The sequence below is a fragment of the Argiope bruennichi genome, chromosome 6, assembly GCF_947563725.1.
Source record: "Argiope bruennichi chromosome 6, qqArgBrue1.1, whole genome shotgun sequence".
NCBI lineage: Eukaryota > Metazoa > Arthropoda > Arachnida > Araneae > Araneidae > Argiope > Argiope bruennichi.
The window spans coordinates 75,999,380-76,021,920 of NC_079156.1; the positions used below are offsets into that span (position 1 = coordinate 75,999,380).

At 28.4% G+C, this 22,541-nt stretch overlaps 1 protein-coding gene across 2 annotated transcripts in view; it reads left to right on the forward strand.

Moving 5' to 3' along the window:
• Positions 1–22,541, forward strand: part of LOC129972908 (genetic suppressor element 1-like) — a 149,005-nt gene that overhangs the window by 120,786 nt on the left and 5,678 nt on the right. For both annotated transcript variants that reach the window (XM_056087221.1, XM_056087222.1), the window contains exons 6-15: positions 168–350; positions 644–897; positions 2,665–2,894; positions 4,078–4,827; positions 7,459–7,510; positions 9,015–9,248; positions 11,112–11,231; positions 14,346–14,495; positions 16,894–17,079; positions 21,127–21,321. In XM_056087221.1, the coding sequence (XP_055943196.1) occupies positions 168–350; positions 644–897; positions 2,665–2,894; positions 4,078–4,827; positions 7,459–7,510; positions 9,015–9,248; positions 11,112–11,231; positions 14,346–14,495; positions 16,894–17,079; positions 21,127–21,321 (2,354 nt within the window). The remainder of the gene's footprint in view (positions 1–167; positions 351–643; positions 898–2,664; positions 2,895–4,077; positions 4,828–7,458; positions 7,511–9,014; positions 9,249–11,111; positions 11,232–14,345; positions 14,496–16,893; positions 17,080–21,126; positions 21,322–22,541) is intronic.

Consider the following 22,541-nt stretch of genomic DNA (forward strand, 5'->3'; position numbering starts at 1 on the left):
AAATTCATATCTAATGCTACATAAGCAACCAAATGTTTTCATTTATGAAATTCACTATCATAAAGAGCAATACTTGAATTCTAATAATTCAGACCTCAATGATTCTTACAAATCTTCTATTTATTACTTCGGTAAGATAAAGTGATTGAACTTTTATCTTTGTACAGATTCGATGATCCTCTGTATTTGGAGCGGTACAGCCTTCTTCGACCACCTGTGATGCCATACCCTCAGCCCAGCATGATGGGCCCTCCAGCCGCCTTCTATCCTAACAGCCGGTATGCGGCTGACCTTCTTGCTCAGTCTCTGTCAATCGGTTCTACAAACAACAATATAATCAATCATGAAAGGTAAGCAGTAAACCACATGTACTTGTAATAAGCCTTACCATTAAATAGCATAGCCATGTTAAAACTAAAATAACAATATTTCTATAACAATCTGTATTCAATAGAGAATACAATAAAAGCGTTTAATAATAAGTATTTTCATACATTTTTGGTTGAGAATGTATTATCATATAAATTAAATGCTTTCCATCATACTTTTCAAGCCAATGGTCTTTTAAGTACAGGCGAACTAACTGCCTGAATAAAATATGTTTTATATTGTCTGATATAAAAAAAATCGGTTGTTTTCCCAGACTAAAACAAGAAGAGGAGAGAAGAATGCGCGAAAAAGAAATCGAACTCGACCAGTCTCGAACGAAAGAGCAGGAGAGACAACGCGAGAAAGAGCACAAAGAAAAGGAATCGAGGGAAAGAGAGCACAAGGAGCGAGAGCAGAGAGAGAAAGAGAAAAAAGAGCGCGAAAAATCTCACAGGGAGAGAGAAGAACACAAGAAATCACATAATTCAAATTATTCCAGCTCCAGTAGCAAAAGAACGGAATCTCCGAGTAAGACGGAATTTATTCTTTTAAAAACAATTCGTAATAAAATAAGTAATTTGAAAAAAAATGATTTAATATCGTTTGCTGCTTAAAAGAAATGAAAGCATAAAACTGGAAAGTTTATAGTTGTATAAATATTTATTTAAATTTAATCTCCAGAAATATCATTTAAGTTTTGTTGTTCTTTCTTTTTCTTTGAGTTTTTTGAAGACGATAAGTTATTTGTTATCGTCTGCAGATATTCTTTTATAACAATCAATTAAATACTTGATTTATTTGATTCTTTAGGGTTATTATAAAAGTAATTTAGTATGTATTGTCTTCGAGAAATATATTTCTTTTTTCTGTTAAGAAGAAAAATATTTGCTGTAGCATATGAGTTATTTACTTTATTTTAAATGCAATGAAAACTTATTAAATACTTTTCCGAATTCTTTTGTACTATTTTAAATTGATTAAAATATAAAAAGGTTTATTGAAATTAAACAGTTAAATACAAAGACAAAATCATACTTTAAAACTAATTTCTTGAAGCTATTATTTTATGCTCCATTATCTCAGCTTAAATGTTAATTATTTTTTGCTAAATAAACTTCTAATACTTTTAGATGTTTGTGAAAAGAACATTTATTTACTTGATAAAAGCTTTTTGAGAAGGAAAGAAATCTTCTTTAGTAAAGAACTTTTAAAATTTTGCATTCATTTATATTTAATATATGTATTATTTTTTCTCTTCTTCAGAGAACTGTTTTCTTTCTGATTTGTATTTTATCATGTAAGCAAACATTATATAAAAATTTAAAATATGAGGCTTAGTGATTATTAACAAGCTATTTACAATTATACATTAAATATATTTGCATTTTTAAATAATTAATTAAAACTTTTCATAGCACAATTCACCTCCCCCCCCCCTCTCCAAAAAAAGTTCTTTCTTTGTTTAGGAGTAATAATTCAACAGGTATTTTTTTATTTTTAATTATTAAACAATTTTCTTATTAAGTTTTCATATCAGACAATAAGTTTTCCTGGAATTGCAATTTTGTTTTTAAGTAGAAGCCATATATGGATTCAAAAAGATGGGACTCTTAGATAGGCTGTTAGAATTCCCAAGATGATTCGATTGATATCTCTAGACAAAATTCTGAAAAACGGATCTGGTCAAGAGTACTTTTCTTGTTTATGAATTATATATATAGCCTTGATTGGTTACCTTTAATTTATAGATGACACATTAAAAATATTGAAATTTTGTTCTTCAATACTGCTCTGAGCTTATAAAAAAGTTATTTATTTTTGGTTGATTTATCAAATAGAAATAACATCTTGAAAACTAGTTCGAGCATCATCAACTTTTTTTATTAAGATTTTTTTTTGTCATCTAATACAATGAAGCAAACCCTTTTCATGCATTTTTTTTCTTTGTAAGTTATTTAAGCAATTTATTTCTTATTTTTACGTCGTTTCAAAAAGTTAAAAATTTCTCTATTTATACCCTTATTTATTCCATATAGTAAAGCATTATCAGGTTTAGTTAGTTATAAACGACATTATTTATAATTCGGAAATATTATTTTAAGTTTGATTACAGAGATTTCTAATGTTCAATAACTGTGTGGAAACAGATATGTTTGCAACTCTGATAAAAATAAAAGGAATAAAATTTCATTTTGTTTCCTTTTATTATAATTACCACCTGGAATTTTATTCTTTTTCTATGATGAAAGGATGGAAGGTCATCTTCAGCGGTTTATTTATAAATATATCTTTCAGGTGTGAGAAATGCGCCTGTGATTCAGTGCCCGCCAACAACGATTGGTAATCATGCCACAGCACCTACAACTGTAAATAATCCTATCCCTTTAAACTTGGTGGTCCAACCTAGTCCAGAACCTATGAAGAAAGAAGCTGAACTCTGGACGCCATGGCAGCAGCCAGTTGCTAATTATCCGAAAGAAAATGGCAGCCAAGAGTTCGGAAAACCTCCATCTTTTAGACCACAGGTATAATAATTCAAATTGTATCTAATAAATACGTGCTTTGATTAATACCGGAAATTTTTCCATTCTGATTATAAAGTTCCAAATAAAGAATAAATAACCAGCGAGAATGGTCTTCAAAGAACTTTCTCGCATATTCTCTAACAAACTCGATATGCCATGAAACGCCTTACATGACATTAGCCTACTATATTTACTGAATTTACTGTATCATCTTTGGCGAGTTATTTGGCGATTAATCTCTGACATGTGTTAATAGTATCCAAAAATTGAATTTGTGTATTAGACACTTTATTCTAAACCGATTAAAGCAAACATTTGACTCAAAATTACACTTGTAATCACAAAATTCCATACCAAATTCGGTACATTTGAGTCACTGCGTTTTTGAATTATCACGTTTACATGATTTTGAAAGTACAGACAGACTGATGGTAAATCCCTTGTTGAATTTGACTCAAACTTTTCCAGGCGTCTGCATTGTAGATATTAAATTTGTATACCAAATTTTATCTATCCAGTTCTCTTCGTTTTGCAGTTATCGTATTAACTTATATTTGAACAGCCGGACAGATGGACTTCCGCAGAACGGATTTTGATCAAAATTTGATAAAAATCTATAAATTTGATGTAAAAACCGTATACCAAATTTCATCCCTCCACCTCAAAGCTTTTTTTTTATTATTATTATTTTTTTCACAGACAGACAGATAGATTCCCAAAATAAATTTTTTTGAATCCAGAAAGGTCTAAAACTTAGAGATTTGTCAAAATCTTGAGTTCGAATTTTTTACGATTATTATTCTCTATACCACGTATACGAGAAAGTAAAATTGTGGCAAAAAATATATTGTCATTGTTATCTACAAAACCTTCTAATTTGTAATTTAATGAATATCTTCTAAAAATAATTAAATTTATTTTTATGTCGTTTTATTTAATTGTGTGTGTGTGTGTGTGTGCGTGCGTGCGTGCGTGCGTGCGTGCGTGCGTGTGTTCGTGTGTGCGTGTGCGTGTGTGTGTGTGTGTGTGTGTGTGTGTGTGTGTGTGTGTGTGTGTGTGTGTGTGTGTGTCAAGAGCCTTTTTTGTTTGTTATTCAAGCTAAACAACCTAATTTCAGCAAAATAATTCTCTATTGTATGCTAATTATTGCACTTTTATGTGACAGCATTTTGTCTCCACTTAGGAAATACATCGACCTCATGCAACCAAAGACGGCCACGTGAATGACAAAGCAAATATGCGTTTTAGTCCATCGAATACGAACGAGAAAAAGCAGTCAAACATTCCAGCCATCGAATCTTCTGGTGCTGACACAAAGAAGCATTCCACAACGGACACAAAAAGATTCGATTCGATTCACCACCATATAACCGAACTGTCAAATAAAGATCACGGACCTCATGAATGGCGACACGAGAAGTTGCAAAAGGCCTGCACAAACAATCACAGAAAAAGCCACGAATCAAAGAAGTCCAAAGAGGACCGCAACAATGTCTTTCAAAACCATCAGCGCAAAGCTGTGAATGGTGCCATATTGAAATCTAGTCCTTACCAGAATGAAGGAATGCATGCCAGGTTGCTGGAATCCGAAAAATGCAGGCTAGAAATGAATGGGCACGCTTTACCAAAGACTCATACTGCCAATAATATCAATGATAGGTTGGTAGTTCCTAGTTTCAAGTCTAGTCATCAGTCAACAACAACGGGAAAGGAAATCGTTCCTCAGAAACTTTTTAATGAGTTCTACAATGCTCCCTTGCTCAAGAGCAATATAGATTTCACGCCAGTTGTCAGTAAACTTGATTTAGACGCCAAAAATCTAAAGAAAGGTGATTTTAAATCTTATGAAGATGATGCCAAAGAAGAGCTCCGTTTGAAAAATTTTCTTATAATTACGAAAATACCTCAACAGAAGTTTGACTCAAGTCCACAGGTAAGTTTCTTGCTCAATTTAATAAAACTTTTTAAGTTCTTGTTCTTTTTTAATAAAATTATCAAACCTTTTGATTTAGCAAAAAGCCTAAAAAACTAAACAGAACTAACATATTTCAGTTGACTATCATCAACTAAAAATTGTTATTTGATGTAATTGCTTCCATGGTTTTTTTAATTTCACCTTAAGTTTAAACATTTTTAATCGTATGGTGGTTACAATTCGGATCAAAAATATGTTAAATTTCAAGTATTCTAGCGCTGTAATCAGCCTAATCGGCATTTTTGACTTTTTTAATTCAGCTCAAAAGCTGTATTCAAATATGTTGTTTTGTTTATGTATTTCTAAGGGTAAAATATGCTTGAAATGTACATCTTCAAATATAATATTTATCATTAAAATTTTTTAACTTATCTTTGAAATCCACCAAAAATGAATTAAATATCATTGCTATCGTATTCCTCCCAAAATTTGAAAAATATATTTTAAAACTGAATATTATTATAACTAAAAAGAACTATTGTTTGTATTTTCCTTCATAGCTGTGAATTCTTTTTAACGATTCATATGATTTTAAAATACATACGGAAGTCAGACATCCCACTTCATTTCCAGAAATTTATAAAAAATTTAGAAATATACTTGCATAAATTTATATATATTTACATTTTAGAAAACCTCAAATTTTCTTAGCCGATTTCTAATGAGAAAGTTATAAATCTGACCTTTTATCTAGAAAAAAGTTATTTCAATTTTTATTATGAAAATGACCTCTCTCGTCTTTCTCTAAGTTAGCTGGTATTTTTGTAAGGAAAATTACATTAAATTTTGAGGCTAAATTATATAGAAGCAATGATGACTACGGTTTGAATGGCATTTTTATGACTTTTCCCTATTTACATGCTATAAGAATAAATTAGCAAGATTTCATAGGTCCATTGAGTTAATACATCTATTTTTCACAAGTAAATTAATTGAAAATCAGCCTATATCTTTTAAATTATAATATTAATAAGTACCTGAAAGTTTTCTATTGAAACTTTTAACATTGAAAACGTACGGAAGTGATCAACTTGAAACTTCCTCACATTCTTTTTAATATGTTGTCCTCCTTCTTTCGCATAAAATTGAGGGCCTTGTTCAAGACTGTGATTACTACGAGTGACCAGATTTTTATTTTTAGAGTCCACATTTGAGAGCATTGTACTTCGTTATACAGTAAATAAAACCTAATATGCATTTTGGGTGATTTTTTTCCAACGGAGTGAGATAACAATATGTCAGAGAACAATTTTAGTAAAAGGATCACATATCAAATTTTATTTATTTAAGTGATTGCATTTTTGTGTTTATCGCTTTTACAAGCATATAAAAGTACAAATCAATATATATAATCAATCTTTCGACAGAATTAATTTAAAATTGGCTGACGAACTACACTTTTAATGATTAAACTGTGTACCAGTTTCGTTTATCTAATCCTTTTTTTCATTTTTTTTGTGTGTGTTATCAGTTTTACATGCATGTGAAAATACAGGCTAATCAGATAGTCAACCTCTTGGAAAAGTTGGTCCAAAATTTATTAATAATCACACTTTAAATAATAAATTTGAATGTTAAATTTTATTTATCTAACTATCTTTTTTTGTAATTATAATTTTAGAAATCCACAAATTTGGTTTAAAAACATCTTGCATAAATTTTTCAGTCTAGTTGAAAGTGTTTTTGAATTCATAGACAGAGCAACAAAATATTGAAAAAAAAAAAAAAAACTTCTTTTTTAGCTTTTTTAGGTTTGAAATAAGGTAATTCGTTCAAAATCTCGAGATCGAATTTTTTTAACGATTCTAATATTTCCCTTTTATAAACTTCGTATAATAGAAAGTGAAAATAGATTATATTCATAAAATCTGATTTCTTTCATTAATAAAAATTTCAGTTCGACCTACCATCAAGAAAACAAACTGCGAGAGAAATGGAAGATTATTTTCATTTTCATTAATTTATTTAAAATGCAAATATTTTAAATGAGGAGAAATTCAAGAAGAAAGTAATCCGTCATAAATCCAAAATTAATTATTTCCTCTTTTTCTCGTTAAATGTTACAGTCTCAAAATAAAAGATAATTTCCAAGTTAATTCTATTTCATTCACTAATTACTAACGACGAAGAGCTGTAACAACTGTTTGGAAAGGAATAAAACTCTAAGCTTTACAGCCTTTCTAAAGTTTAATATTTCATTACTTTTTTTTTCATTTTATTCTAGCTTTTAAATAGAAGATGATTTACAGCTTTAATTGAAAAAGATTATTATTAACTCTTCCGCTTTTGGAATTTCACTGAAATAATTAATTAAAAGCTGTCTTATTCTAAAATAATTATTCTTTTAACTATCTGTTTCAAGCCGTTAAACCTTACGAGTTTAATTAATAAGACTTAATTTTAAAAGGACAGTAAGAAATAAAACGCATTCTATATATTTATTCCAATGGGATATTATTTTTAAGTAGTTGTTACCATCAAATCAAAATATGCTTAACCATTTAAAATTAATTAATAATTTGTAATACTAAAATTTGACTTTTTTCAGCTGTAGTGTATTTAATACATGTATTTTTGGTTTTGTTTCAGAAATTGAAATTCCTACAGTTGTTAGGTTTGACTACTCACTTTAAAAGGAAAAGTAAGTTAATATAATCTGTCAGGATAAGTCTTATTTTAAATATTAGATATTTTTTTATTTTTCACATTCAAGTGAAATAAAAGTAAAAAAAGTACAGTTTTATTAACGCTAAGGTTAATTACAGAATATATTCCCTTTATCTGTAATCTAATGTAAGAGATACTTTTCATGATTTTATTATTAAATACTTATATTTAACTTCGCTCGTTTCATGTTTATAAAAAAGTCAGTTTTGTATTCGATTTCTCAATCACTTTCTGATGTGCTGAAATTTTGAAATTTTTTACATTGCGTATTCTACAATCGCCTGTTCGACAATGTACGCTATTTTAATATTTTCAGAACTTAGGTACAAGTAAATCAATTAATTTATCAAAATTTTTATTTCATGAATGTGGCGCCACTTCGTAGTAGATTTTAGCGAAAAAAATTATTTAAGCTGTCCCCTAACATCTATAAAAATGAATCATAAATTAAACACTCCAAAATGAAGTACAAGAAATATGAAAAAAAATTATTTTCAGTATACCTATAATAATGTTTTAAAACTGCTTTTATTTAATTATTTTAATGGTTTTAAGGTGGGATTTTGTTATCAATTTTTCATACGCTTTCTATACAATTGCATATTCCCCATTACAATATGTTTTTAATAATTTTAAATTAATTGTAAGTAAAGTAACTGATTTAGTTAAATTTTATTTTCATATGAGAGAAGCTATTTAGTTCTGAATATAAATGAAAAATGATTCGAAATTCAATAATATTTTTTTTAAGAATTATAAAATTTATTAAAGATTTAAACACAGAAATTAATAAGGATTTTTAGAAAAAGCAAATACATGCAATAAATTTTTTTTATTTAATCTAAATTTATTAGTCCATTAAAAAATGAAATTTTAATATTTATTTAATAAACTCTAATTATAATCAAATATTAAATTAAAAAGGAATGTTTAGAAAAGCTGTAACTTTATATTTAAAAATAATTTTTATCTAATATAAATTAATTAGTTTTTTAATAAGTTGAAAATATTTTTGTCAAATATTTCGAAGTGAAAAGAAAATTGCAATATTTGCGAAAAACTGAAAATAATAATATAAAGCCGCAATAAATTATTCGGTACCATACTTTCTCAGTAATATTTTACTCGTATTTCTTGAAGCGAAATATAGTTATTATTGAGATATATTATTTATTATACATACTGTACCTCTCTATTAAAGATTTATCACAAAAAGTAGCTTATTTGTAATAATCCATCCACAATGTTATTAAGTATTTTTATTTAATGTTTATTTCATCTTTGCAATGACAGAATTTTCTAATCGACTTTTTTCTTCGCTTACTTCGTGAAGTCAAAGGATTTTGAAATTTTTTATACATCTGTGCCTTTGACAAAAAACATTTAAAAAAATATTTTCAAGACTTTATTATCAATCTTTCGAATAATTTAATTCATTGTAAGTTCATCAATTGTAATAAATCATAATATTTTTCCAGAAATCGAATTTGATATGTACCTCAAGCGACGAAAAATATTAAGAGAAGATTCTGCCATTCCTCCTTTGAATCTCGAAACGGAGCAGGAGGACACGTGCGTTCAGCCTTCTGTGGTAGAAAACAATGCTTACTCGGATCGTTTAGCAGAACAACTGAGGGCGGAAACTAACCCTATTAAGTTGGAATTCCTTTTCAAAATTGGCCTCACGCCAATTACGCTGGTGAAGAAGGAAGGTAATGATTTTTCAGGAAGTTTCTGAGTGTTAAAGTTGAATGAAATGATTCTTTAAATTTTACAGTGATCCAAAACTTCCTGGATGATTGTAAAATCAATATGAAGTGGATGGAACTTGGCCAATTCGACGCTGGAGGACTATAATAACTGTATCTAAAATGTCTAATTAATTAATAATATCTAATAATTAAGCTTTGAATTACTCAAGTCCTATTTTTTGTAGACTTTTAGTTAAATTAATTCATTAAAAATTTTAATTCATTTAACTAAAAAAACTATGAACAATAGGACTTAGCCAAATCAAATCTGAAGGAATTATAAAAAGTATTCTATTTATTTATAAATTCTAATTAATACAAAATTCTAATTAGAAATGTCTATTAATCCAAATTTCGATTATCAATTCTAAAATTGAAATTAAAACAAGAAATTATCAGAAATACTTTGCTTTTCATATAATGATGCAGATGTCAGCATCTTATATTCTTTATTGAACTATTTTATATAGTAAATCTGTTAGATGTGAAGAAAATACTAAACATTCATGGCATCTCAATGCCGCATAATTTTATCGTTTGTATAAGAATTTTCTAATATATCAGAAAAGTTTATCTATATGCAAATAATTATTTCATAAAATAATTCTATAAAGTGAGATGAAACAATTATCTATATTTTAATAAATTTCAGAGTTTTTTTAGAACAATGTTGATTTGTTTTTATCCTTTTATTATCATTTTTCATCATCGGTCAGCTAATACTGAATTATAGATACATACATGATTTGTACCACATTACTGCTTTACAGCAAGAATTAAATCATTTAAAAGTTTTATATTTAATAATTTCGGCTTAATAAGGTTCATACGAATAAAGTTAATAAAATTCTACGTTTATCATGAATGCAATAAGATAATTAATAAACTTGATTACGTTTTACAATGATTTAACTTCGAACCAATACTGAAAAGGAAGGTATATCAAACTTATTTGAAAACTTAAGATATACTTATAGTTCGCAAATACAAATGCGGCGATAAGTTTAAATATTGTATTGAAGTTGCGAAATCTGAAATAAGTTTCAAAATGAATGCTGTTAAAAATTCTTATGATAAAAACTTATTTTTGGTATATTTTTTCTTTTGTTCAGTTATCAAATAATATTTTCGTTTTTAATTTGATTTTATTTAACTATTATCTTGTATAGTGTGGTATTCTAAACTAAACTGCCTTAAATGAACTGTTATTAATTGATTAGTACAGCATTATTAACTTTGTAAATGATGTAAACATTTATATTTTTTTATTCCAAAAATAAAACAGTATAACTAAAGAACAAAAAAAAAATATTTATGTTTATTAAATTATAAAAGGTGTAAGAAATTTTAAAATTTATTTCTAACAAAAACCACCAAAACGATTTATTTTTTTATAAACATCAAATAAATACTTTTTAAAACAAAATCTTCGTACATTTATTCGAGAATGAAGAAAAATTTAGACATTGTTATTCAATCAAGCAATATTTAGTTTATGTATTTATAATTTATATTTAAATAAAAATTACGCTTCGAATTAAGCAAAAAAAATGAAAAAGGATAAAATTCATTAAGGAATATTATAAAAAAAAATTCTGAAGAAATAAGAATAATAATATTCTAAAAATAATAAAGAATGTTCTAATTTATTAATAATGGCATTCAATAATATTTTCTTTAATTACTCTAATTTATTAATTAATATCAACGATTTTGTGATTAATCTATCACACTAAGAATTTTCATTTCTAATTTATTCATAATTCAATATTTGTTCCCGAAAAGGCAATTCTAAGTGTTGATCTGAAGTATTTCCCTTTCCAGAAAAAGAGCGCATTCAGCGGATTGTTGAAGAAGAGAAAATTCGACGTCACTATCGAATGCTGGCAAATGTCAATCGGAAATCCTCTCCCAGGCGGTTGTTTGTGCCAAAGAGTGAGACAGGTAATAAACCAGCGGAAGTGGTTTCCCCAAAACCTTCACGCATAGTCTCTAATAAATTTGACGCGCAAGAGAATGTCTTGCAGGGCATTGGCTTTCAATAGATTTGAAAAATTAAATATTGGTGGGAATTTAGCATATTTACTGAATTCTTCTTGTTAACCTTGGCGAGTTATTTGGCGATTAATCCTTCGCATGCGTTTATAGTATCCAGAAATCGAATTTGTGTTTTACACGCATTTTTTTCCAACCAATTGAAACCAAAATTTGATACAAAATACAATTATATTCATAAAAATTCATACCAAATTTCATATATTTGATTGTGTCATTGTGTTGTTGAGTTATCGCGTTTACATGCTTCTGAGGGTACAGACCGACAGACAGAACATCGTGTAATTAGATTTGACTCAAATTTTGAATCGTGTTTACGCTATAATTGATAAATCTGTATACTGAATTTTATCTATCTAGCTCTCTTCGTTTTGTAGTTATTGCTAAATTACATTCGAACAGCCGGACAGACAGATTTCCTATGAATGGATTTTGTTCAGACTTTAAATGAAATCTATAAATTTGGTATAAAGAACAAGTACCAAATATCGACCGTCTAGCTCAAAACGTTTTTGTGTTATCTTTTTTACAGACAAACAGATGGACATTTTCGGAAAATATATATTTTGAATACAAGAAAGTCTAAAACGAAGAAATTCGTCAAAATCACGAGTTCGAATTGTTTGACGATTACTATACTTTCTCTATACTACGTATACTAGGAAGTAAAAAAAATTTGGTCTTAGAACAAATTGTGTTCCATATTTTCTTCATTGACATTTTGTCTCTTTTCAATTAACAATAAAAATACTGATCAAACAATCACAATGTTTCATATTTGCATGTTTCACATTTTATCATTTTTTTTCAGAATAAAAACATTAGTTCATCTGCTTAATCCTGTTCCATTATTCTATATTTATAATTCTGCTAATTTCTAATTAATTTTGAATAATTTAATGATTAATTAATAAAGTTATTTATTTTCCGCATTTTTGAAAAAGAAGGATTTTAGTAAATATAGCTATTTCTAAATAATCTAATTTTTATTTACTGTCATAACATCGATATTTATAATAGTAAAGTGATACTACTCCCATTTTAACTAAAATATTAATATTTGTTAATTAATAAATTTTGAATTATCAAATATTGTTTATTATTTTTGAAGCACATATTAATTCACACAGCTTTTGATTAAAAATTAAGAATTGTATTCTGGATGTTTTTTAAACCTTATAAAGCGCTAATGTTTATATTTACGTGAGAAATATTATAACTTACCTTATGAATAAATATAACGCCATCTTATAGATGAAGCAGATGAAAAATAATAGGAAAATATTTGCCATGTAAATTTAATTCTACTTCTGTTTCAAGGCAATCAAATTAAAGGAAATATTCACTATATACCTGAACAAATTTCGGAAGTTTAAAAATACTTTTGAATGCTTATATCCCAACGTCATAAATTTCTACATTTTTTTAAAGAGCTTTATGTCTTTGAAAATTTTTTTAAATTTCCATAATTGGAAACAATTTTACACTATTTTCGTATATTTATTTCTTAAAGCAGAAAATATTATCATTAAAAAAATTACATTATAGAAATTACAAGAAATGTCAAACGATATTATGCCTTAGTTTTGCCTCTAAATTCTTCTAAGGAAAATGCCAAACAATATTCGCCTTTTAAATTTTCTTCTCTGAATGCTTCTACAGCAGTATACTTTTCCCCCAAATGGCAACGTTTTTTTGTTTTAAACACAAACAAATTTCTGAACTTATTAAGATTATAGAGCAGTGAAATCTTTCATCTTACATGAATTCTGAAATTTATTATTTTATTTTCAACTTTTGTTAATTATGTAATGAAAAATTTAAAATAAACAAGGAATCAACCTTTCCTTTAACGTATAATAATATACAGCCAATATATAATAACGAATCATATTTGAAAGTATATATCTCAGCTAATTTAGATAGATATGAAGAGTAAAATTTAATTTCGAAAATTTTTCCTTTCAAAAAGTTTTTTTTTTTTTTTGAAAAAATATCGAGAAGTTGATAAAAAATTTTATAATACATTTATATATATATATATATATATATATATATATATATATATATATATATATATATATAAAATGTCACATTAAAGATTATTTTCGAAAAGTTCCGAATATAAATTTAAGAAAAAATAAATAAAATTAATGAAGCACAGCATGGCATCAAAATTTTTTAATGAATTGTAATTAATTGTGCTGGCTGAAAAGTTTTAGAAATTTGAGAATGCATTATGATTTCTTAACTTAAACTTTCTATAAATAGGACGTTAACATAAACTGTTAAGAAAATATTTTTAGAAAGCATTTTCAAACTTAAGAAGCCTTGTTAACTAAAAAAAATCCACTTGAAATAAATAAGTGAATAAACTCAAGATTTGATTTATTTAAAAAGAAATTCCAAATTGTGAGGTTTTATTTCAGAATAGTTTCTTTTAAGCCGAAAACAAATTTAATAAAAAGATTTCAAAAGCTCGATGTTTTAGTTATACAAAACAAAATTCAGTCATACCAAGTAATAAATTTTCTTTTTACTTCGTGATTTTATGAAATGGCAGTTTAGAATGAAAGAATCGCTAGACAAAATTCACAAAATTTTATTCAACTACGAATATTAGGTAGATTTCTGTAGGAAGACTACCTATTGCAATGGTTCTCGTAATACGACTTCGGGAAAATGTCTTTAGTTGAAAGATCATGGTTTTTATAACCTAAAACTATCCTTCTTTCAGAAGTTTGTGTGTGTGTGTGCGCTGAAAAGTGATTTTCAAGCCCGAATATTGACTGTTTCTTCGAACATCAACAATTCATGTTGCCAGATAATAACTTATATTTAAAGGAATTTACCTTTGCCTTATAGCTTGCCCGAGAGGAATTTCTTTTTATTTGTAGACATTATATTTTTATTAAAATTTACAATAAAAAATTCACATGCCATCTCTTTATGGAAAATTTATTAATTATTATGGGTTTAATCTTGTGTTTCTATCCATTTCAGCTCAAAAACTGGACCACTTAAGAAAATTAAAAGAAATGAATTCCGTCAGCAACGGACTTACCTCCAAACAGTTAAATGGAGAAGCTGATGATATGATGGATGTAAAATACTCTCCTTCGAATTTATTAATCACACCGAAAGCTGAACAAGGTGAGGAGAGTTCTTCATCAGTTTTATATCATTAATTTAATCAAATGCTATTACGAACAAGATCGCAAGAAATAATTAGTTGCCTAACAGTATTTAATGATGCCCAGAGTGTATCCTATTTTTTCACCCATTTGTCATGCATGGCTCAAAAAGTAAAATAAAATTACTAATATTTTACTTTCACGGCTCCTCTTAAGATTGACTCTTTGGGCAATTATGCCTCCCCTCTGGTCCTCGTCACCTCACACCACTGGAAGTATTAATTGGAATAATCAGTGGCAGATTTTGAAAATATGAGGTCATAGAGGCAAAACTGTTTTGAGGTCCTTCCTCCATTACAATATCGTAAATCTGTCATTGGCAAAACTTTGCGATACTCGCTGAATTTTTCAGGCATAGAGATTTTTGATGCAAGAAACGAGTGCCTTTTGCGCCTGTGAGAAAAAACGCTTCAGGAAAATATTATTTGATTCGCATATTTTACTGATGAAACGTTGGTAAAAAAGTTCATATTGTTTTAACATTTCCTTGGTACTTCGATACTTTGATTCCCGCTGGTGTGGTGTGACGTGGAGAGGGGGTGCCAGCTCAGGTGTCGTCCTCGTCATCTGACCGTGGTTCAAAATTACGAGGTCCGTCCCAAAATAGCCCTAGTGTTGCTTTACAACGGGACGTTAATATAACTAAACTAAACTAAACTCGATACTTTGATTTTTAATAAATTAGTTGTTGATTCATATCTATTCACTGATTACATTTCATTTCTACATACATGCAAAAATATTTACTGAATTTTATTTAATTCTCATTTGTTGGGACGCTAATAAATATAGGAATAAATTGTTATTAAATAGTAGGAGAGCTGGCGCGTGCGCGTGTGTGTTAAATAAAAATATTAATTTAAGTACATCATGAAGAGTTGAATATTTCATTATAAAAAATGAATACTGGAATTAAATACTGTAAATCAAAATGAAGACTGCAAATCACTGCCATTAATTTTAATATGACAAAGTAAATAACCCAGCATCCACTTTTGATCATCTTTATTTTGACTGACTGAATCCAAAACTTGACATTAGTTCTACAATTTTGGAGACAAAGGGAGACTCCAAATTTAATTAATCTAGTTAATTAAATTTTTAAATCTTCAGTTTTGCATGCAGAAGATTATATAACCAACAAACTGTCAATTATTTGCCGGATTTGGTTCAAAATTATAAAATAATCATAATTCTATGACAAAGATCATTTGACAGATATATTCTATTTTTCAGTTATCATGATCATATCCACGTGGATTTGTAGATAGATTTCTCTTCAAAAAATTTTGTCCAAAATCTCATAAAAATCTACAATTTTTGTGTAATACCCCCAAAAAAAGATAGTTCTGCCACACCCTTTCGTATATAGAATTATTGAATGATCTGGAACCTGCAACAGTATTAGCGGGTATTCTGGCTGAGTCCTATCATCAACAACGGTATAACTCTTCTAGAAGGAGGCGCATCCCATTATTGGCTTGGGGTAGCCAACCCCACACCATTATTATATCCGCCAGGGTGGCTAGAGTCAACGCCCATACCGGAAGCGTCTCATTCCCATATTTGGGTGCCCCCGGTAGCAAAGGACAAGCAAAATTTAGCCTGTCTAAAACTGAAGAAAAATTCCTGTAGAATTTCATTTTTTAATTATAATGTCTGCAGTCATATAAATAGCAGTAATTCCAAATGCGATATTAATAAGAAATTGCCGAGTCGATTTAACCCTTTCTAAGGCCGTGGGAAGTATACTTACCACCAAATTTATCTATCTTTATATGAAATTATGTAGGTTGGCATAAGTTCTGACAAATTTTTTTAGAAAGACAGAAACTTAGATGCTTCAGTTCTTTATCTCACACAAAATGATGTGTCTTGGTTTGTCACTTAATTATTAATTAATCAAATTAATTAATGAATCAAATTAAATTTACCTATTAAGCTAAATGAATCGCTTTTCTTATTCTAATTTCAAGCCTAAAAATATTTTAACATAATATGACTAGAAAAAAAATAGCCCTTTAAAGGGTTAAAAGCATCTTTTGGTAATTGCAATACTTTCTCTTTGTAAATGAATAACCAAATACCAAGCAATCATAGTTTCTACTTTGTATGCCTTATTTAAAAAAAAGAAAAAAAATTATAAAAAAAAGCTCGGCTTTGAACAATTTATTTCGAGCCAAGTTTTGATTGTGTGTATATCTCAAATAAATTTCAATTAAAGATATTTTATTTAGCATAATTTTGTTTTTATTTAATGTCTTTCGTATTCTTCAATATTCGTTACTTCCTCCTTTAATTGCTATAAATTAGAAATAACTGAGAATTATTTGACGGATAATTTTGCTCTCTTCCAGTGCCTTACCATTATTCATCAGAATCAAACGAATCCTTGAACTCATCTTCAGTTTCTACACCGTCGGAACGAAATGATTCTTCATACTCATCACCTCACAATAAGTCTTTCAATAAATTCTCCTTTAAAAGGGGGCATAGTCTCAAAAATGAATTTAGATTTGCAACTCCAGAGCCTAGTCACAGAAGTAAGTGTGTTTCATAATTCCATAGTTCATTGTTCATTCAGTTGTTGATTTGGAAATGTGATAAACATGAAACTATTTATGGCGCTTTATTATTTTTCTTAATATATTTTTCCTTTACATCTCTTACGATAAATAAAATATGTTAACATAATCTGTTTAATATTTTTTTTAATTACATATTCACATAAATTGTTCGATGTGATCGATAAGTAAAGAAATTTTTACATTTTTTTCACAAAAAAATTATTTTTAACATCAAAAGATAAAACATATTATTGTTTTCTATTGCCGCTAATATTATTTTTCTTTTGCTACCTTAAAAGTTTCACATTGTACATTTAAAAAACATAGTATATCTGCCGAACTTTATTTAAAATAGTTTTCTTTATAAAAATTGAAATAAGAGTCAAAAAGAAGTAGGGCATATATATTTATGTTTTATCGCATATTTTTGGATATGGCCAGCTTTTACTTGTCACTGCTTCTCTCTTTCTTTATTATAATTTCTGAATTACCTCTAGGCAAATTTTATCATCTAAACTACCAGTAAAGTATGTCCCATTCTTCAAATATTTTTACCTTGTGCATTAAAGAAAACCCACTGTATATCTGCCTAACTTTATTTAAAATAATTTTCTTTATAAAAATTGAAATAAGAGTCAAAAAGAAGTAGGGCATATATATTTATGTTTTATCGCATATTTTTGGATATGGCCAGCTTTTACTTGTCACTGCTTCTCTCTTTCTTTATTATAATTTCTGAATTACCTCTAGGCAAATTTTATCATCTAAACTACCAGTAAAGTATGTCCCATTCTTCAAATATTTTTACCTTGTGCATTAAAGAAAACCCACTGTATATCTGCCTAACTTTATTTAAAATAATTTTCTTTATAAAAATTGAAATAAGAGTGAAAAAGAAGTAGGGCATATATATTTCATACATTTATGTTTTATCGCTTATTTTTAGATATGGCCAGCTTTTCCTTATCTCTGCTTCTCTCTTTCTTTATTATAATTTTTGAATTACCTCTAGCCAAATTTTATCATCTAAACTACCAACAAAATATTTCCCAATCTTCAAATATTTTTTCCTTGTGCATTAAAGAAAATCCACTGTATATCTGCATAACTTTATTTAAAATAATTTTCTTTATAAAAATTGAAATAAGAGTCAAAAAGAAGTAGGGCATATATATTTCATACATTTATGTTTTATCTCTTATTTTTTGGATATGGCCAGCTTTTCCTTGTCTCTGCTTCTCTCTTTCTTTATTATAATTTCTGAATTACCTCTAGGCAAATTTTATCATCTAAACTACCAGCAAAATATGTCCCATTCTTCAAATATTTTTACCTTGTGCATTAAAGAAAATCCACTGTATATCTGCCTAACTTTATATAAAATAATTTTCTTTTTAAAAAATTGAAATAAGAGCCGAAAAGAAGTAGGGCATATATTTATCATTTATGTATATGTTTTATCTTCATATTGCTTACTTTTGGATATGGTCAGCTCTTCCTTGTCTCTTTTTCTCTCTTTTTCTATTATAATCTCTGAATTATCTGTAGGCAAATTTTTTCAACTAAGCTACCAGCAGAATAAGTCTTGACATTTAAGATGAATACTTTTAAGCAGAGTTTTTATAACAACCTAATACATTGTTGCAATCCTGGCCATTTTTGAAATATTCATTTGAATGTTCATTTTTAAGATTCTATTGAAATCAAAACTGCTGCCGCTATTTAAACTGCTTTATTTTCTGAATAATATCCTCACAATCAAAATTGTTCTTTATTCTAGAGAATCTGGCCATTGTCGAAATTGTTCAAACAATTATGTTAAACAGATAAGTTATTTCGCAGGAATACACCATTGAAAAATGCTCAAAAGATTATTTCTAAATGTTTGAATCTTTATTTTTAATGATCAGTTATAATTAAAACTCTTCATTATTTCAAAATAATCTTTTTCTATCCGATATTCATTTTCATTCTAGACAATCATATCGCAATTATAACTTTCTTTATTTTCAAACCATCATGTCTGCCGAAATAAAACATCTCATAATAATTGGAATAATGTACTTTATAAGAAGCTATAAACAACATCACTAAACGCCCATCTCAATGTTTACTTTTAAAATTAAAACTGTTCTTTATTATTAAACAATTATTTCATGGGAATAAGCTTGGCTCGCAGTAGGTAATAATATACTTTATAAGAAATTGTAAACATCATCACTAAACTTCCATCTCAATATTTACTTTTAACGTTCAGTTAAAATCAAAACTGTTATTTTTTCCAAACAAACACGTCACTGAAATAATCTTGACTCACAATAGTATACTATTACTGAAAATTATAGATTTCATTATTAAACATCCACATGAACGTTTGTTTTTAATATTCAATTAAAATCAAAATTGTTCTTTATTTCCAGATAATCAGTTAATGGAAAAAGTATATCATTATAATATACGTATTGTTACAGAGAGCTATAAGCATTATTACTAAATCTCCATCTGAACACTAACTTTTGATATTTTTTTAATTAAGACTATTCTTTGTTTCCAAATAATCATATTATCGGGTGATATGATAATATATTCTTACTGTAATAATATGTTCTTACAATAATTTATTATTATAGGAAGCTAAAACATTATTCCTAAACGTCTGTCTTAAAAATTATTTTTAACATTCATATAAAATCAGAGCTATTATTTCTTTGTTTCCAGATAATCAGTTACTGGAAAAAGTATCTCATTATAATATACGCATTGTTATAGAGAGCTATAAGCATTATTACTAAATCTCCATCTGAACACTTACTTTTGATATTTTTTTTATTTAAAACTATTCTTTGCTCCCAAATAATCATGTTATGGGATTACATGATAATATATTCTTACTGTAATAATATGTTAGATTAATTTATTATTATATTATTATATATTTAAAACATTATTCCTAAACGTCTATCTTAAAGCTTATTTTTAACATTCATATAAAATCAGAATTATTCTTTCTTTGTTTCCAGATAATCATGTTACTGGGATAAGTATCTGACAATAATATATTATTATAGAAAGTTTGATACACATTATTACTGGATACTCGTCTGAACATATACTTTTGTTGTTCATTTGAAATTAAAACTGTTCTTTGTTTCCAAAGAATCACGTTATGGGAATATATGATAATATATCTTTACCGTAATAATATGTTCTTACAATAATTTATTATTATCGGAAACTAAAACATTATTCCTAAACGTATATCTTAAAGTATATTTTTAACATTCGTATAAAATCGGAATTATTCTTTCTTTGTTTCCGGATAATCATGTTACGGGAATAAGTATCTCACAATAATATATTATTATAGAAAGTTTGATAAGCATTATTATTGGATACTCATCTGAACATTTACTTTTGTTGATCATTTGAAATTAAAACTGTTCTTTGTTTCCAAAGAATCATGTTTTTTGAGATAATATATTATAATAGGAAGCTATAAACATTATTACTAAGCATCTATCTGAAAGATTATTTTTAACATCCATATAAAATTAAAACTGTTCTTTGCTTCTTGATAATCCTGTCACATGTTATATTTAAGTCATGTCATATTCCTGTGATATTAGATGATCATGCCAAGTTAAAAATTTTATTTCTAAATATTTGTTTGAACGATTAATTTAACATTCAATTGCAATCGAAACTGTTCTTCATTTCCAAACTATTATGTCATGGAAGACTCACAGTATTATACTTATACAAAATGTATCAAATTTCATGACTAACTGTACATCTGAACATTTAATTTCAACATTCAGTTATATTAATAGCTGTTCCTTATTTCCAGATAATCTTGTCTTGGGAATTAGTCACCTCAAAGTAATAATCTACCACAAAATGCTTTAAACATTATTACTAAACGTTCTCTGAAAGGTTATTTTTAAAGCTGAGTTATAATAAAAATTATCCGTTATTTCCTAATAATCATGCCATTATTAAAATTATTCTTTTTTTCCTTTCCAGACAATCAAGTTACGAGAACGAATGATCTCCCAGCACTCCCAGCAGTTGTAACTGCTGGCAACTGTTCCGTGGGTATTCAGGTAGAACCTAATCTCTTCACCAACCCCGTGGACAAGACCCTAGCTGATTTAAAGAATTCTTTTAACTGGCCCGGTTTAGAAGCAATCATGGAAGCCTTCTATAGGCATCAAAACGGTACATCAAATGATTTGTGAATTGAAATTCTAAGTATTCGTTTTTTGCTCCGAGTAGTTAATATAACCTCAAAGCCTAAATAAAATTCACCAGTTTCCATTATCCAATACTAAATAAAATAAAATCATTATTGAATTGTTTTGTGAAAAATATTTCTGAAGTTATAAATGGACAAAATCTATATATAATTGCTGATCACCATCTGCAACGCTAGACAGAGTTTAAAAGTATAGTACACTTCAGAGTATCTACCCTAACATGGAGGAAGGGCAGGCAGGATAACAAAAAAGCCGGATAGGCCGGAGTTCTATGATTTCATTTCTTTGCCCACCAATACCGGAAGACAAAGTTTTTATACCAAAACTCACTGTTATAATATGTATTTCCTCACTTCTTATTGAGTACTAAGCCGAGTTCATTTCTTCTTTGTCCACCAATACCAGAAGACAAAGTTTTTATACCAAAACTCACTGTCATAATGTGTATTTTCTCACTTCTTATTGAGAAGTCCTCCATTTATCTCAAATCACAGAGAATATGAATTTACGAATACTGTACGTACTGTGCAGTTATAATCAGGAACCGCGGCAACAACTGAGATTCGTTACACACTGACGAAACAATGAACAACGAGCAGAACGCTGCTATTTTCATTCACTGTATTTTGCGCACGACATGTAGGAGTATTATAGCAGACACCTGCTTCCAATGCCTTGGCAACGTTGCCAATGCAACGCCGTGCCTTCCTCATTTAATTATGACAAAAGAAAAATAGGCCAGATAGTACGGAAGCCAAATATACTCGAGAACTGGATACTCGGGAGTGCACTGTATCTCTGTCGATGTGAAATCCCAACTTCTGTTGTTTGTTGTTTGTTTGTTTCTTATGGCACTTGCCACTGACAAGCCCGCTGTTACGAAGACAGCGATTTAAGCCTGAGGGGGAACGTCTCTTATTTTTTTATAGCAGCGCCAACTAGGGCCAAGAGTACGACTTTGCCACTCACGCATCACTCATTCGCTTGCACAACCCCTTTTTACAGGAGGGCACATTTACACATCTCACAGATAGAACAACAGAAGAACAACCATGCCCAAACCGGGACTCGAACCCGGGACGCCCAGATCACGGGGAAGACGCGCTACCCCTATGCCAGGACGCCGACCCAACTTCTGTTTTGGCATCTACCGACTCAGGCAATGTTTTTTAAGTGCGCTTG